Source organism: Camelus dromedarius, chromosome 6 (assembly GCF_036321535.1).
Source record: "Camelus dromedarius isolate mCamDro1 chromosome 6, mCamDro1.pat, whole genome shotgun sequence".
Classification (NCBI taxonomy): Eukaryota; Metazoa; Chordata; class Mammalia; order Artiodactyla; family Camelidae; genus Camelus; species Camelus dromedarius.
This window is the reverse complement of record NC_087441.1, coordinates 61280361-61299712: the sequence shown is the minus strand read 5'-3', so window position 1 is coordinate 61299712 and position 19352 is coordinate 61280361. Positions and strand designations below refer to the sequence as shown.

General features: G+C 34.4%; 2 protein-coding genes across 10 annotated transcripts in view; one reads left to right on the top strand and one right to left on the bottom strand.

Annotated features, from left to right (window-relative positions):
• ZNF292 (zinc finger protein 292) overlaps positions 1–19352 on the top strand; it is an 88556-nt gene that overhangs the window by 55874 nt on the left and 13330 nt on the right. For 3 of the 9 annotated variants that reach the window (XM_031456012.2, XM_064486877.1, XM_064486878.1), the window contains 3 exons: positions 3838–4040; positions 10140–10276; positions 12470–12611. In XM_031456012.2, coding sequence (XP_031311872.2) covers positions 3838–4040; positions 10140–10276; positions 12470–12611 — 482 coding nt within the window. Of the gene's footprint in view, positions 1–366; positions 607–3837; positions 4041–8124; positions 9681–10139; positions 10277–12469; positions 12612–19352 lie in introns of those variants that run through there. The other 6 variants (XM_064486879.1, XM_064486880.1, XM_064486881.1 and 3 more) reach the window with 6 other exon arrangements.
• On the bottom strand, positions 179–522 carry LOC105095551 (small ribosomal subunit protein eS26-like). Its single transcript, XM_064486885.1, is given in 2 exon segments — positions 179–453; positions 456–522. Coding segments are annotated over 2 exon segments (342 nt in total).

Below are 19352 nucleotides of genomic sequence, written 5' to 3'. Positions count from 1 at the left end.
ATAGAGATGGAGAAAAGTGAATGGGATTGAGTACTTAGGAGTTAGAAATGACAGAATTAGATAGTGGATAGTTAAGGATGGGAAGGAGGCAGGAGAGAGCTTTTTTGTAAAGTATAATTTCCATTTTATTATTTTCTTCAGAGAATAGTATTTCTTCAGTCTTTAAGGACTTAGCTCCTTATATGGGCTTTGGTGGAGGTCGTGGGGCAGCACTCGCAGATCTAAATCGGGGTGAAGGTGTTCGGTCCTTCCGGGCTTCATAAGAACGATTTCTGACTACCTTGCTGTAAATGGCACAATTCATGCAGTGATGTAGTTTCACATACACCTTGGGAAGCACATAGGTGTTGGAAACACTTGCTTCGGAAATATCCCTAATGGCCACAACCTCTACTATTTTTCGAATGATGAACTTCTTAATGGCTTTGTCCTCAGGCATACATTAGAGACAGTGCAGTGAAAAAGTTGTGCGTGGCCACAGCCCTTTATGACATGACCATTGTTCCTTCTTTTTTTGGTCATCTTGGAAGCAAGGATGGAAGAAGAGAGAGCATTTTTAATGCCAACTCTTAGGTTTTTGGTGTGAACACAACTAAGTGGACTGAGGTAACATGTACTGTGGTATGGTGATTTTTGTATGCAGAGTTTGAAATGTTTGTGAAACAGCTCATTGGAGATCTGCAGAGGGAATTGTGTGTGAATCTGAGCATGGAGATACACTGCCAGTAAACAAGTTGACTCCACTTTGGCGGGGAATCCAGGACCTGGTCTTAAGTTTTGGTTATGGTACATGCTCAGTTAATATTTGTGTAAAGATTTAGCACAAATACTCAGTTATCTAATGTCATATATTTAAAGTTAATTATCTTTCATGTCTTTCTTTTTTACTATTATGTAAGTGGCATTTTAAGGGAGGAGGCCATTATGTCTTTCTTTCTTTCTTTTTTAAAAACATTTTTTTCCTACAATGAAACATATGTCAAAGATTTGCTGCATCTTGCCTAAGTTTGAAAAGACTTATTTTTTTTAATTGAGGTATAGTCAGTTTACAATATTGTGTCAATTTCTGGTGTACAGCACAATTCTTCAGTCATTTATGAATATACATATATTCATTTTCATTTTCTTTTTCACCATGAGCTACTACAAGATACTGAATTTATTTCCCTGTGCTATACGGTATAAACTTGTTTGTCTATTTTATATATACCAGTCAGGATCTGCAAATCTCGAACTCCCAGTTTATCCCTTCCTACCCTGTCTCCATTATTACTTTCTTAACTGAACTGGCTGAATGTCATTCATTTACATTGCCATTTTATGTCCTCCAGCTCTCCTCATGGGCTCAAATGTAGTAAAACTTGCCCTTTTTTTTTTCAAGTACATAAATACTGAGGAAATAAATTAAAAGCCTATGGAAGGAAAAAATAAGATTTTTTACTTTTTTAGGATGGGAGCTGGTAAAGTAGGCTATGGAGTGAAAATTGATATGACTAGCAAAATTCTTTTCATAAGTATAGTAGTCTTTGATGTGATATTATAACTCTATAAGGAAAAATATGTCCTGGATTAGAGAGAAATAGAGAAAGATACAGAGGAATGGGCGAAAGGAAAAGAAAATGGAGAAAAGGGGGAGGGAGAGGGAAGTAAGCTTTCAATAGGTTCTGAATTGAGTGTAGAATGTAATCTACTTTTCATCCATTTGAACCATGAGCTTTAGAATACTTACTTACCTTTAAAAGCTAATGATATTTCACAGCTCTTTACTACTATTCTAATAAGAAGTAGACACACTACTTACATGAGAATATTTTTTTTCTCATTGCACCACTGTGCTAAGCTGAAAGTTGCAAGACCCCGTTATTCTGGTCCTGGTTCTGTCATTAACTGGCTTTATGACCCTAGGAAGTCACTTGCCTTCTGTGAGCCTCAGTTTACTCATCTGCCAAATGATGGAGCTGGACAAAATGATCTATGAAGTCCCTTCTCCTCTAGTATTCTGTACTTCTTTGAAATCAGTGTGTGATTCCCCTGTGTGTGGCAATGGTTTGTTTCCCATTGTTTAAAAAAGCAGGCCTACAAGTATGTTTTTGAAATGTGTAATATTAACATATATTCTCCTACACACTGAGTTAGTACAGAAATTGTTTTGTACAATTTGTCATTCTAAATTACATGCTGCTCTTTGAAATTTTAGGAAGTATTTGAAATTCTCCTATTAAAATTCTCATTAGTTTTGTTAAAAACTTGCCCCCTTTAAATAATTTTTTTGCCATGGTCTTCAGAGTTTGTTGATGATGAATTCTTTTGGGAGTATTTGAAATAATTTCCAGAGTTTGTATTGCTGGAGTTTCCTAGACATTCAAGCTGTTTTTTTAAGTCTATGATTTATTTATAGCCAGAAAAACTTTATTTTAACTTTATTTACTTAACGTTTTAATTGAAAATCTTGACAGATTTTGTTTTGGCCATTGAACTAAACCGTGAAAAGATAGTTGCAATATAATTGTCCTAATAGGATCAGGATCATGTGATATTTAAAAAAAAAGTAATGCCCTATCTAGGTCAGACATATTGTGAGAGACAGCAGAGAATTATGCACGTAGTTTATTTATCTGTGTTCAGTCTTTATACTTTTTGGCTTAGTTTAATAGGAAAAATAGAGAGTAGCAGGTACAAAGGTCTAGACTTCAAGAAAAGAATGAAATTTGGGATCCTGTGTTAAATTGCTTATATCTTCATGGTTTTAATACTGAGGAGCTGTGATCATACTATTTTAGAGAAGAGTTTTTTCATATGGTGGAGTACAGTCAGATCTAAAAAATAAAGATGTTAGAGGGTAGCAAAGGATATTTAAAGAAGGGAAGAACGTCTCTTATTTTCCATCTTCTAATCTATAAATTACTTACTAGACATGTCTTCCAGTCTGTTCACAAGTGGAGAAACTGTGTTTTATTTATAGGGCATCTGAAGTTTTATTACTGAAAGCTTTCCAAAAGTTTCAGGCTAACAACCACCAAGTAAAATAAACATGATTTTCATCCTGGTAAAGGGAATTTAGGGAAAAGTTTAAATTTGCGTATGTTATAATTTAAATTCTTCATAAGTTAAAAAAAAGTTAAACTTGTATTTGTAGTTGATGAAATAAGCACTGGGAAATTCAAAGATTTGAGCAGAATAGAAATTTATTATGCATTAGTGGGTCTTAAGCAAGTGTTGAGGTTTATTGATTGTTTTAAAAATAACAAACCCACAGAACTTTCAGCAGACTACCCCCACCCCCTTATTTGTTTTTCTGTAGATACTTAAATTTGTTCTGAAACACCTGTTGAAGCAAGATAGACTTAACCTTTGTAAAATGAAAAATACGTCCATTAGTATTGAACACAATGTTAGGTGAATTTCATCTTCTAGAATATCCAAACATCCTTTTATGGTTATCTATTTAAGTGTCTAATGGCCTACCCTTGCAAATTTCTAGAGATGCTAAACTCTGGTATTCAAGACTAAATGCTGTGAGAAAAAGAATTTAGCTTAATTTTAACAATCCTATTAGAATTTAATGGAGAATTATTTTTATCATCAAGAATTTAATGCACCTCTTTCTAAATGGTACTTTAAGGAGCAAAAATATTTAATGCAACTTTAAAAAGTTAGCAGTATAATCTACTTTTGCTTATAAGGTCAAATATTTTGTTTTAGCCTGAAAGTAATAGAAAATTGCAAAAAACCAGTTTTATTTTCTGTGCTTTAAAAAAATATATTCCTTATAAGTATTTGTGTAATAAATGAACCATTACAAAATGTTAATAATCTGTTATGTCTTGTTTTTTAAAGTGAATGAATTTTTAGCTTTTGAGGGTCCCATCTTGTTGGATATGAGAATTAAACATCTAATCAAAACAAATCAGTTAAGTCAAGCAACTGCTCTAGCAAAGCTGTGTTCTGACCATCCAGAGATTGGTACAAAAGGTAGTTTTAAGCAAACTTACCTTGTCTGTCTTTGTACATCATCACCAAATGAAAAGTTAATCGAAGAGGTGAGTATGTTTTCTTTTGTTAGTAATTATTTTTTAAAGTGAAGAAAATTATTTTTAATTAGATTAGGATGTCTTTGATTTCCTTTTCTCTTAGATAGTGAGGGTCCATTGTCAGTCTTAAATTTTTGGTAAGCTCTTGCATAGTGAGTCTAAGCAGCCTTCAGAATTATCTGTAAACTGATTTCACCTAGCTTCTATTTTAAATAATTTAGATATTTTAATTACTTTGACTAACTTATGGGAAACATGGTTGTAACTTAATTTAGTTAGGATGTTTATATTTGTTAGTATATGGGCTTTAATTTCAGTTTTACCTGATTTTAAGATACTTGCAGATATTTTTTAATTGGCTAATTTTTCAATAACTTAAAAAATTTATATGACTCCCCTCTAAGAATACTTTCTCTGTATATGTGTGTCTATATCTCTAACTATGTGTATAATCTCTTTCTGTCTTCTGTATCTGTATCTATGTAACAGATAAAGTATTCCTAGGAGGGAGTCACATGTATAGATAGATATCCAGAGATGGATATTTACCTATATCTATATCTATATATAAAGAAATTTTTATTTACATATTTAAGGTAAAACTTTATTGTAAGACAGGTGATTCTATTTTTTTGCTTTTGACATAAAGCATAGTATTCAAGTATTTGTGTTTTTTATACTACAGAATTCTGAGAGTAGAATCATGGTCCAGATGGGAATTTTGCATTTTGGAGGGCTCATAATTACCAAATGAAATCAGAGACAGGATAGGAGAATTAAAAGTTGTTTATCAAGAAACAAGGAATATGTATATAAAGAGTTTCGATAAAACTATATGTTGGACAGTGTTGTATGAGCATTTAATGTGTGTAAGTGTCTTGTACCTCTAATGTAAGTATCCTTCGACTCCAGAGCAATAGAGATTGGAGAACAAAGGGATTGTGGGACAGATTTTAGGATATGTAAAGGGAAAAGTTGAGATAAAAGACAAGAGAGGAAAGTGATCAGAGAATGCATGATCCCCTGGGTAGATAGAGATTGTAATCAGAGCCCAGAAGGAGGATAGCCTCAGACAGAAAGCTGAATGCCCTCATGAGGTTAGCAGTTGTAATTACAATGGTGATTGTGTGATTTTTCTTAAAAATAGATAATAAAGAGGAAGATGATAGCTTAAACCATGATTAGAAAGAAAGCATGCTGTGTATCTTGAGGATAATGAGAGTACTGGAAAGAGTCAGGCAATTTCTAGGCTGGGTAGAGCAGGCCAGGGCTCTAGCCTAGGAAATATCATTAGTTTGGACATTAAGTAAATTTTTTTTCTTTAATATTTCTCTTAATCTCAAGTAATGGGTTTTTCAGTCACTGTATAACAGATCAAAATAGAAGATTGAAGTTAATTAGTTCAGAATAACTTTGTAGACAAGTTCATTGGCAGATGTATAAAGTTTCTTAAGACGGTCTTTGAAATGTAACTTTTTTTATAGTCCTTAAATAAATTGTGCTGCTACATCTTAGATATTTTTCAGGTCTACTGAAGTTTTCATTATCAGTTCAGTCCCTGCCCTTAAGTCAGTCTGTCCATCTGTCCATCCTTCCTTCAGCAGATTTTTATTGAGTGAATGATGCGTGCTGTATAAACACTGGGGGAGTCAAAAGTCAGTGAGGAGTAGGCCCTATCCTAAAGAATACCTTCTAGTAGGAAACTGTCTAAACATAGGGTGGTTGGGTTCACTTTGAAAGATCTGTTTGAAGCTGAAGACTGAATTTGTAATCGCCAGGAAAACTCTATTTCTAGCTATCTTGAGTAATCAAAAGATCTTGCAATACTGAACCTTAATTCCCTTTTGGTTTAATTATCCAGAGTTAAGTAACAGCAGCCCAGCCTGCTTTGGGAGATCCTCAAGAAAATTCTCTCGGAGGACCCTGGGTATCTCTGATGTCATATGAAATCATTTTTTTTCCTTCTCATGTTAAGCAGATGAAATTAAAGAATTTCATGTTTTTTAAGCAGAGTTCACTAAAGTCTGTTCTCTACCCCAGAACAAAACTAGATCACATAATACAGAACAGGACAGGATATGTGTAAGGGTACACATTCCTTGTTCTTTTGTTTTTTTTCTTTTCATATTCCTTGTTAAAAACCCCTTTTTGCTTAGAGATTGATAACTCTTATTTCTGTTACAAACACAGAGAACATAGAGAAACTTGTTCTTCATTGTTCCATTGGAAGTAAATTATCTTATTATTTCTGCCCCAAGGGAAGGTAGTCACTTGGGAGTAATTGTCCGGACATTGCCCTCTTTGCACGAGGTCTGCTCTCTCTCTCTCTCACATGACTCACTTCAAACATTTACTTTAGCTGTCTGGTTCTTGTAAGCATTTGAGGTTTTTACACATTCCTTAGAGTAGGTGGGAATAGATATTGGAAAGAGTCAACCATGGCCTGGATCTATGGTCCTTTTGAGGAAATCCTTATCCAAGTGAGCCAGTAGGTAAGACTTTCCCGGGACGCTTTCAATGTGATAGAAGTAGCAGCTAGCCCTGGTAGGTGGCAGAGGAGTGGGGCTGAGAGAGATGAGTGTTTAATCTGGCTTCTCTGGAAGGAATGGACTTTGGGCTGGATTCTTGGTATAGGTATAAAAACAATGTTAGCAATGTTTTTATGTATATACATATATATATGTTTATGTATATATCTTTAGTTTTTCTATTGATTTTGTCATTAAAATACTCATAGCAGTTAAAAAAATAAGATCTTCTATCGTGTCTCTCTCTAACCATAATTTCCCCATTTAATGCTCCCCAGGTAACTGTTAAGTGTGAAATTTGCTGCTGTTTCTGATATTTTATGCACACACACACAAAACATACATACACATTGTGGCTGCTAGTCCTTTTCCCTCCTTAGTATGGACATCTTTCCATATTTTGTATAGATCAACCTCATTCTTTCTCATGGCTGCATAATTCCATAGTATAGATTTGTAATATCTTAAACCAAACTGGGGGACAGTTTGTTGCCTTGTACATACATTTGTTGGGAATATTAGTAGAGTAAATTTCTAGAAGTGGAATTGCTGGGTCAAAGAATTTACACATTTTAAATTAATAGGGCCATACTACCATCCAAAAAAAAAAAAATGATGCCAGTTTATACTCCCCTAAACAGTATATGAAGTTTTTTTCAAACACTAAATATTATTTCTCTTTTAAAGCTAGCTGAGATTTTTGCTGCCCTGAGAGTTGGAAAATACTAAGTATTTTAGTGCGACAGGTTTACCATTTCAGTTTTTTTCTAGATGGGAAGCAATTTTATTTTGATAAGCAAAAGACTATTCCTGAAATGTGATTACAGCAATACATTTAAAAAGTATACTGGGTAAATGTATGTGAAACATATGAAGTGTTCTGTATTTTTTTTGAACACCTGGCATAAAGATCCATATTAAAACAAAAATCATGTCACATTTTTGAAATGATTTTTCTGCTTTACAAAAGGATTTAGCATAGTATATCTGTAACAAACAGATTGTCCTAAATGGCTTTAAATGTTTTATTCATTTCTAAATTTTCTGATACTGAAAATTTTGCTCGTTTTTCAAAGCAATACAGAATAGATATCGGTAATGTATAAATAAATTGTCCCTATATAGGTAATGATATTGGTAATCTAATCCCTACTTTATCTGCCTTGGATTATTAAAATAATTCTTGTTCATTGATAGCTATATTTAACCTGTATTTCACTTTCATAATTTTGATTCAGCCATTCATCAGTTTAAATATTGTTTCACTTTCTCGTCTTATTTTTTTCGAGTGGGCCATCTAGTGGCAAATCAGGGAAATGAAAGCTGTCAAGTGCACAGTAAAAATTGTAGGTAGTCATACCTATAAAAAGTAAGGTTTTCCATATTGAATGTAACATTTCAGTTGGTATCTTGTGTATATAAGTATGAATAAATATATAGAGGCTATATTACATACATACAAATACATATTTTTAATTTTTAAGTATAAGCTAATGTAGGTAATATCATTGAGAAAATAAATTTCTTTCCTTATATATAATGTATACATTTTGCATCATTTGAGCATTCAGCAGGAAGAATGGCTTAGGTTTTAGAAGAATAAAAAAATTTACTTCATTCAAAATAAATCAGACTTTCAAGATACAGGAATTTTTGTTAAACCTGAAAGTATAAAAACCAATATTTAGCAATGAAGAGCCTCAGTATGCTTGTGCATGTAAAATTCTGGAAAGAGCCTAGACTTTGAAGCTGGACCTGGGTTGAAATCTTGATTCTGCTAGTTAAGCATGTAAACTTTGAGTAAATAACCTCTCTGAGCCTCATCTCTAAAAAGAAGTAGTAGTATTTACCAGGCAAGCTATTGTGCTGATTAGCAATGCTATTTCTGAAGAATCTGGCACAAATAAATGAATAGTAGCTGCTATTATTGTTATTATTAACATCTTAAGGAAAAGTAAACAAAACAAAACTCAGGTTTATTTCCTAACATTTGTCTGCATGGGTGTGGCAGGATAATTGTTAAAAGTTAACATAACTTTTAGTAAAAAATAATGGGATTAAATGGAAAGAGTATGTAGGACTTTGATGTCCATCAGATATCATTTGATTTGTGGTCCTACCACATAACTTTCATAACTTGGGTGAATTACATAATTTCTTTGAACCCCACATTCCTTATGTATAAAATGTTAGGCATAAATCTACCTAGTAAAAAAAAAGGGTTAAATGGTAATTATATTTATAACATCTGAAATGCATTTAACTTATTGCACATACTTGAAAATATTAATTGTATAAATATGTATTTTTCAACCTTTTTTTGGTTTTGTTTACATGGGATCACTTAAAGATTTGTAAAAAAAAAAGAGGCAGGCAGAGAAGTAATGGAGAGAGCATTGTGCTAGACTAAGGTTTCAGTCTTTTATTCTGCCACTAACTTCATACTTCCTTTTAAGAAACCATTGTTGTTAAACACATAGACTCAGAATTGGGTTTTTTTTGTGTGTGTGTGTCTTGGTGTTTTCTAGCTCAATTTAATGTATAAAATGGAACCTCTGAATCTATCTGCATGCAGTCTTTATCCTCAGTACAAAAGATCAACTTCAGGATTACCTGTATCCCCATTTAGACATTTGTTTAATCATAAAGATACTACATTTTACACACACACACACACACACACAGTTTTCCTATACTCAAAAATTAATGAGGAGACATAGAAGATCAATAAGGAGGGGCATAGTTACCTCTGTGGTACATGAGTGCCGATGGTCTGTATTGGTCTTCAGTTCTTTTTGCCTTTTGTCATTACCATGTTGGAATTAATCTTTCTGATTCTGTAGAACATCAGTGATCTGTGATTGCATGCTGTTTGTCACATCCTTGTCATATAGCAAATGCTTGTAGAGATTATAGGTAAATTGTTTTATGTAGTAAATCATTGTAATGAGATAGTAAATTTTAATTTTTTTAAAAATTAGCAATAGATATAAGTGCATAATTAAGTAAAGCAAGTTGCCTTCATCTAGGTTATACTTATGCATGCATGACTGTTGACAGGCTTTGAGATGGAATGAATTTATATGAAAAGAAAAATAATGGAGATTTATAGAAAACTGAGGTGAGCTTCATTATAAGTGTTATAACTACATAAAATGTTTTATATTATACCTTTTTCCCTCAGACGAATAGACAGTATTAGTCTGTTTCCAGTAGACCTTTCTATATCTTTTTGCTGATTCTGATGCTTTTTAATAAACATAAAGGGGAAAAATACAAGTACTGCAGCTTTTCTTTCTCAGTAACTGATTTAATGAGTAAAACTTGCTTATAATTAGTATTAGTTATTTACATATAAACGAGTACTTGTAAAGGTCTTGAAAATAGTTCTCTGATTTGAAGAAAGATAATTTCTTTAAACTGTAGCCCAGTAATGACAAATTATGAATTCATAGTGTATGAGTTAATCAGATTTACTGATGAAATTGACCTGTAAATGTCTAATAAAAAATTTAAAGTATATTACTGTATAGTCTAATATACAACCATTTTATGGCATATTTCTATACCCTTTCTCTAGATTTCAGAAGTTGATTGCAAAGATGCCCTAGAAATGATCTGTAACTTAGAATCTGAGGGTGATGAGAAAAGTGCTCTTGTCTTATGTACTGCATTTTTATCACGTCAGCTTCAACAAGGAGATATGTACTGTGCTTGGTGAGTTGATTTTCTTTTGTAAAATTAGATTACAAAATAAGAAATGTTTATTAGATAAGATTACAAGATAGGTTGTGAGAATTCAGATAGCTTTCAGAACATTTAAAAAAAATCTTTGTAGTCTTATCAAGACAAAGAACTTATTTTCAGATATTACATACTCTGCAAACTGGTTATCAAGTAGTTCATATTATAACTTTAAAAACTTTTTATATTAAAGACCACACAACTCCTAGGTATACCAGTAATGATCAATAATGATCAGGAAATTTTTATTGTTGGAAGATGAAAGGCTTATTTTTATCTAATGCTTCAATAAACATTTTTTTTTCAGATATTTAAGCAACCTGTGATTTAATGTGTGTATTTTTCCCCTGCATATTGCGTACTTTTTACTGTATAACTAGATGCTAGTTATTTATGTATAGAAATAAAGTTTACTTACCATCTATGTATGAGATATCATTCTACTTCACTAACTTCTTTAATATACTTTTCTTTATATGGTACATTTCCTAGTGGGCAGACCTGTTATAATCCTTTGGGAGAATAATAACAGAGATACTGACTTTAGTTAACTCAAAAAAACTTAAGATCAGCTGTCTTAAATTAGTGTTAGCTAAAACTAACAATTCATCTGGTTAGTCAACAGCATTATTAGTCTTTAGTTGTTATTATGGAAAAACAAAAGAAAATTTAGTTTACAACATTCTGACGTTTAAGAATATATGCCAAGCGACACATGGCTTACAAAGGAATATAGAACTAAGTAAATGGTTGTATAATCAAAAAGAGTAAAGTTCATAGTTACAAAAGTTTTTTGAACAACTGAGCTTTGTTATGAAGGAAAAGTTGTACATGCAATACAGAAAGAATTGATAGATATAAAAGGCAGGTAGATTCTGAAGGGAGAATAAATAACATTTATTGAGGGCAAGTAGATTTTCTATATAATAAGTATCAGTGATTACAAAGATATTAATGTGTTATATGGGTTTAAAAAAGACATAAAAGTCTGGATTTCATATGAAAAACAAATACATTGTATTTTAAGCCCTTAGTAGAAGGAGCAAAATATAAGTTTATGCTTAAGAAATACTGTTCAAGACAAGCAGTTGAGAATGCATGCCTGCACACTGAGGGCCAGTTGGGGGCAAGAAGGGACAGGGCAGAAGTTGAGTTGAGACAGGAAGATAGCTAGAAAGCTAGTAAATAGTCCAGCTGGGAAGTTATGAAGGCTTCCTGTGGATGTCAGATGGGGTGGGGGATTGTTGACGATAATAGTCTTGATCAAAAACAGAGGCTGATAGACAGGTTTAGTGATAATGATACATTAAATTAGAAAGATGGTGGACTAGAAAGGATGTTAATCATCTTTTTCATATATTAAGTTTCAGGTCTCAAAAAAGATCAAAGTGAGGAAATCTTATAAAGAACTAGAGAGGTGAAAGTGGTCAAGACTGGAGAGACAGATTTTGAGGTCCTCAATATGTAGGTTAAAATTCAGTAAATGAGCAGATTATGCAAGTAGATGGTGGAAAGGGCAGCTTTTCTAGGAGTGGAAACTAAGGAGAATACTTGGGGGAGAGGTTGGAGCAGGGAAGAAGATTTTTGTGAAAGTGAACTATGGAGGAAAGAAGAGAAAAAAGGATGATAAGTCAAAGGGAGGAAAATTAATCGCTTTAGTAGGATTATTTTCTATAGAAAATACAGCATAATTGCATTTGAAATAAATTTCAATATCTTTTTTGAAATTTCTTTTGTTTCACTGCTGTGGCACATACTAGTTACTTCTGGGTTCTGTGTCATCATTGATTCTTAATAATAATAAATTTTAAATGTAATTGGCCAGTTAAATTGGTCAATTTTAAATTTAAGTTAGAAGATAACAGAAGTTTCCATTTGTGTAACTTGTTTAAATGTCAGGTGCTTTCCTCGTGAAAGATAGCGAGGGCTTCTCCATCTAAGACTGAAAACTCATAATCAATAAAACGATAAATTATATCCTGATTTTATTTAGTAAGTGTCTAGAAAATTGAGGGTTTTTTCTTTTGAGCCTAATTCCACGTATACAATTAAAGTCTAAAACCAGTTTTAATTTCAAATATAGTGAAGACTGACATAGTTCATGATTTTCCATTACGTCTCCAACTTATTTTTTGCTTTTTTTTTTTTTTTTTTTTTTTTTTTTAGGGAACTCACTCTTTTTTGGAGTAAATTACAGCAAAGAGTAGAACCATCTATACAAGTGTACCTAGAAAGATGTCGTCAACTTTCTTTGTTAACCAAGACAGTGTATCACATTTTCTTCTTGATTAAAGTTATTAACTCAGAGGTAAGAAAGATCAAGGTATCTTAGTTTCAAATATATAAATTATCTCTAATAAAAATCTTTAACTTTATTATTTTGCCACCTCTTCCAGTGAGTTTTGTTTATTCATTTAGTGCTTTGAACATTTTCTTATTAGACCTTTGAGACACTTGGTACGGAGAAACTTACAGGTACAAATGAGAGCCTGGGGCTTGCTCTTAGCCCGAAGAAAAGTAATATACATCATTTTTCTATTTAAGCATTCCACAAGTTTTACTCTTAGATGTTACACTGTTTTGATAATTTGGCTCCAGAAATTTAGAAAGTGTAAAGAGGAATATAGAGATGGTTTCCTTTGCTAGCAGTCCTGGCAGATTACATTATCGAAAACTCCTTCTGCAAAACACCCAGAAATACTTGATAAAATGAAACAAACTTTTTTTTTTAATGTGTAGCAGCTGAGATTGCAAGAATATTGGGGAAATCCCTAGGCTCAGAATGAAGAGGAACCTAAAAGCTGGAGCAGAAATCTTGAGCTGATGCTGGGGCTCTCCTAACCTGGTGGGGATTAGGGTATGTTACTACTTGCAGTGACTTGGGGGTTTAAGTTTTAATATCCACACAGGGGGTAGGAGATAAAATCTTAGGCCCTCACAAATTGGGGAGTTAGAACTAAGCTCTGTGTCCCCCCACACCCTTTCTCCCCACCAGTGTGTGAGGTACTATAATTTCACTGAAAAGTAGACTAGAAAAATGTTACTCTGTAGCACAGATGGATGATAGGAAACCATGTGCAAGTCAGACTGGACTGTGGGTCAGAGGAGGAAAATGTTTTCCCTAGGAAATTGTAACCATCGGTCTGTCCTCACACAGATTTGGCGGTCCACATTTACCCTATCTATATATCCAGGAATTCCCATGCTAAGTGTCAGGAAGGAAGAAATTTTCCTCTCCCTTTCCTTAGGTCTCCTGGCTGGTCTAAGAATTAAATTGACATGGAACAGATTAACAGGAGAAAATTAAGCAAAAGTTTGATAACATGTATACATGGGTGAGACCTAGGGAAACTGAGTAACTTGCCAAGATGACCAAACCCTCGCCTTAAATTTGGGGGTAGTGCTTTGGGACTTCTAAGGAGGGGAAGGCAGTTCACATGGAGATGGGAAAGCAAATGTTTATTGGGCAATACAGAGACAATGGGGCACAGTTGACTGATCTCCAAGCCCTGTGGCGTTCCGCCTGCCTCCCACCCCCCATATTCTTTGCAGAGAACTCTGGTAATAACTCTTTTCCAGGAACAGGCCCTTTAACTAAATCCTTTTAGGCAGTTAAGGAGGGGCTGGATGTAACAAGGTAAATTTCCTTAGTCTTCTGTTTCTTTAAAATAATCAGCCTAAAATAATAAAATAACCCTCATGCCAAAGAGACACATTTTGGGGTAGCAAATTTTACTCCATTATGTAGGTAAGTCATATTTAAGAGGGTAAGGATGGAGTCCTGGACTGGTAATACCTGGGATGCCTGGCAGGAGTAAATACAGAACTGCTTAGAAGAGACAGACACTCAATACAGGATTCTCAGATAATTCCTTCTTAAGTAGAGTTCACCATCAAATCAGTTTACAAATCATGGAACAGTCTGCCATGAGGGAATTTTAGCAGAGAGAAATAACAATAGGATTAAACATGCAAGCATTAAAAACTCTAAATTACGTATATTTAAAGACATAAATAAATTAGCCATCAAGATTTATTAGACATGTGAAAAAAATCTGATGTGAATGAATTTCAGTAGACAGAAAGAATTGTTTGCCTAATACTTTTAATACAATTATGGATAAATCTGTAAAATACATATATTTAAAGACATGGAGTGTTAAAGTATGAGAAAGGAAAGTCCTACAACATGATGAAGCCGATTTTAAAAAGAGTCAGAAGAACTTTTAGGAATACAAAAACATAGTCTTTGAAATGAAAACAGTTGATAGATGGGTTAAACAGTAGACAAGACACAACTGGAAAGGGAAGTGATGAACAGAGATTGGGTATGTGTTCCCTTATTTACTAACAAAATTGGAATCCGAGTTTTATCAAATTATTTTTTTGTAGTAACCCTTGTAAGAATGCACTTGGTTTTCACTTTAAATTGCAAAGAAGACACTTTCCAAAGGTGCTACCATTGCATAGAATGGGATGCCACATACTTTTTAGGAATCCTTGGAAACCTGGATGTAGCATGATAAGAAGTATTTTTAAACTAATTTATCATTTCTTTTTGAAAGGAGGGACTAAAAGATACTCTTATCCTTTTTTAAAAGTATCCTTTAAGATCTGTGGTTGATCAGCAAATCTTACATGTATCTTTATTTTTTCCTCCTGAAGTAATTTCTCTTCATTTTTCAGGAATAAAGAACAGGAATGAATCCTTCTGCTTTCCAGTTTTTCTCTGTCAACCATGTTAACTCATCCTGTTCTTTGATTTTATGTGTTGTAGTACTGCGGTTAAAAAATAAACTGAACAGTAAATTTCTTAGGAAATTACTATGTATTTTAAAATACATAGTATTTTACAGGTTGTGCCACTAGTTGATACCTAACTTAAAGAAAGCAGCATGGCAAAATAGATGGAGCTTGGAACTAGAAGTCAGACGAACTGAATGTAAATCTTAGCTTGCTGTTGACCACCTGGTAACCTTAACCACTTTGGATTTCATTTCTTAATCAGATGAATTGAGGAGGTTAGGTAAAAATGATTCTCTTCCCTCAGCCTTACACCCCACTCACAAGGAGACCTTGTTGGAGAGGGGGGAGAATCTTGGACAAGTGGTACACTGTTCATTATGGTAGCGATTAGCCTCTTGTGGCTATTGAAGTAGAATATAGAACCTTCTTCTTCAAGTACAGTAGCCACATTTTAGGTGCTCCTATGTGACAAATGACTGCCAGTTTGTACAACCCAGATAAAGGGCATTTTCATCATCACAGACAGTTCTGCTCGAGTAGTGCTTTTCTGGAGAGACTTTGGGTTCAAAAGTAAAGCATATGAGAAAGCACATAAAGCATGAATAGCTTGAGGAAGTTTGGCCAGGGGAGTAGACTTACTGACAAAGATAATGTGCAACATGGAATTGCTCTGCCCCCAAAATCTTGTTTCCCATTGAATAAGATTTTTCCCTTTGTTTTTTACTTTCTGAAATCTGATCAAACAGATTTTATCTTAAAACTGGAATGATAGATTATTATTGTTTTAGGACTGAATGAAACCTTTAGGTTATGTTGTCGTGGCTGTGTTTTGGTGTGTCTCCTCATTTTTACATGATGAAATTTAGCCTCAAGGTTAATGATTTGGACTAACTGGTGCGCCTCCTCTTGGTTCCCCAAAACTCCAGTTGTTGTTGAAAATTATTGCCCAGCTACTCACATATTAACTTAAAATAGTTGTTTCCTCCTTAAACTCTAATTGAGATCTGTAAAGGAAATGAAACAGATAGCTTGATTCATCTTTTTATTCATGCTTCTTGCTAGACTTCTGACGTTAAAGAGGAGAAGAAAATAGCCCTGCCTTTAAGGATTTCATAATCTGTCAATGGAGACACACTAACAGCTGCAGTGTAATATGGGTCTTTCTGTTATAGTGGAACATCAAGACTCCTGTGAGGACACATTGCTTAATACAGTGTTGATATAAAGTAGATACTGAATGAATAAAAGAAGTGGGCCGTCTAACCCATTTGTCTGTTTTGACTCTAAAATAGTGATGGCCAAACAAAGCAGGAACAAGAGAGTGTTCCTAGTAACAGAAAAAGCATGAAAAGTGGTGTAAAGAAAAAACTGTGTTCTCTATTCCCTACTTACTGAATACTTCTGGTCACCAAATCTGTGGGGGATTTTTTTCCACACCAATCAATCCTCTGATTCTCCAGATACCAGCTGGGTGTCCTCAGTTTAATTCAGTCCTGACACTGTTTACCTGGAGAGAGCACAGATTCCACAGGTTAAGGGCTCAGTCCTGCAAGACTGTCATTCTCCCCCAACTTCAGCTACCAACCTCAAGTCCAGATTGTCACTGGTGCTTCTGACTAACTGGCTCTAAATCAGAGGTTTCCATGACTTTCTCCCCAGATTCAGTTAGTTTACTAGAGTGGCTCACAGAACTCCAGAAAATAGTTTATCTACTAGATTACTGTTTATTATAGGAGAATACAACTCAGGAAGAGCCGGATGGAAGAGATGCATAGGGCAAGGTATGGGGGAAGGGGTGAGCTGCCCTTCCCAATCGCTGCTTGTTCACAAACCTGGGAGTTCCCTGAACCCAGTTCCTGGGTTTTTATGGAGGCTTCATTGGCCATTGGTGGTAGATTTAGCCTCCACCGTCTCTCCCATCCTTGGAAGTAGGGCTGTGGGACTGAAAGTTGCAACCCCCTCTGATCACAGGTTGGTTCCACTGGCAGCCAGCCCCCATCTTGTGGTTATCTAGGAGTTTTACAAAAATCCTCCCATTAACAAATTCCAGTGTGATTGAAAAGGCCCTTCCTGTGAATAACCAGAAAAAAAGCCAAACCGAAACAAAACAGAAACCCCACTCATTTCACTTTTGAGGCCGGAGCTATTTCAGAAGCTGGAAACAAATCATGCCCTTATAACTGTTAGCACTTAAGGAAATTACAAAGGTTGTAGGAGCTATGCTGGTAACTGTGGGTAAAGAGCAAAATACGTATTTTTTATCCGTGTATTACAGTGTCACAAGTGGTACCAAGATGAATGAGAGAAGGGCATACTTAAGGGAAGTACAGTTAGCCAGGTTGCCTGGAATATAGGCTGTTGGGTGTCGAGAAGGTAGAAGATGAAGCTAGACCAGGTGAGGCACAGGTCAGATTGTGAGCACCCTTTTGTATTCCACACTAAGAAGTTTAATTCTGAAAGACACAGATAACAACTTAAGATTTTTTTTTCAGTTTTATTGGGTAGAATTGTTACAATTTGACTGCACATATACAATATATTGCATGTAGATACATATACACAATATACTGCACATATTTTTAAATTTACTTATATGTACTGTTAATTGTTTCTAAGAAGTTTAGAGCTTTAGCTTTTTAATAGTTATCGAAGGAATAAAGGCAACCACAAAATAAGAATTAATTTAAAAAGATACATACACCCCGCTATTAATAGTAATACCCTGTTATTAATAGCAGCAGTATTTATAATGGCCAAGATATGGAAGCATCCTAAGTGCACATCAATAGGTGGATGGATGAAGAAGATGCAGCATATATATGTAACGGAATACAAGTCACCCATAAGAAAGAAGGGTATTTTGCCATTTGTGGCCCTTCATTCACTTTTTTTTTCCACTTCAAAAACCAGAATTTTGTAACTGGCATAAACATTTCCCTTGCATCAAAAACAACAAAATACCTGAAAATAAACTTAACCAAAGAGATTACCTATACTCTGAAAACTATAAAACATTGTTGAAGGAAATTGAAGATGATACAAAGAAATGGAAAGATGTCTTGTGCTCTTGGATTGGAAGAATCAGTGTTATCAAAAATGGCCATACTACCCAAAGCAATCTACAGATCCAATGCAAGCCCTGTCAAAGTACTCATGACATTCTTTACAGAACTAGAACAAACAATTCTGAAATTTATATAGAACCATAAAAGGCCCCGAAGTGCCAATCTTTTGTATGTCCTTTTTTTTTCTTTTCTCTTTCGTCTTTTGTTCTCTTTTCTTACGATCTGATGACTAGAGAAGTTCCTTTAACATTTGTTGTAAAACTGGTTTACTGGTGCTGAATTCTTTCAGCTTTTGTTTATCTGTGAAGTTTTTGATTTCTCCATCAAATCCAAATGAGAACCTTGCTGGATAGAGTATTCTTTTTTTTTTTAACATTTTTTTATTGAATAACAGTCATTTTACAATGTTCTGTCAAATTCCAGTGTAGAGCACAATTTTTCAGTTATACATGAACATATATATATTCATTGTCACATTCTCCTTCGGTGTGAGCCACCACAAGATCCTGTATACGCTTCCCTGTGCTACACAGTACAATCCCATCCATCTGTTCTGCATTTTAAAATCCCAGTCTGTCCCTTCCTACCCCCTGCCCTCTTGGCAACCACAAGTTTGTATTCTGTGTCTATGAGTCTGTTTCTGTTTTGTATTTATGTTTTGTTTTGGGGTTTGTTTTTTTTCAGATTCCTCCTATAAGCGATCTCATATGGTATTTTTCTTTCTCTTCCTGGCTTCACTTAGAATGACATTCTCCAGGAACATCCATGTTGCTGCAAATGGTGTTACATTGTCGTTTTTATGGCTGAATAGTATTCTGTTGTATAAATATACCATATCTTCTTTATCCAGTCATCTGTTGATGGACATTACGGCTGTTTCCATGTCTTGGCTTTTGTAAATAGTGCTGCTATGAACATTGAGGTGCAGGTGTCATTTTGAAGTAGGGATCATTCTGGATATATGCCCAGGAGCGGGATTCCTGGGTCATATGGTAAGTCTATTCCTAGTCTTTTGAGGAATCTCCACACTGTTTTCCACAGTGGCTGTACCAAACTGCATTCCCACTAGCAGTGTAGGAGGGTTCTCTTTTCTCCACAGCCTCTCCAGCATTTGTCATTTGTGGACTTTTGAATGATGGCCATTCTGACTGGTGTGAGATGATACCTCATTGTAGTTTTGATTTGCATTTCTCTGATAATTAGTGATATTGAGCATTTTTTTATGTGCCTATTGATCA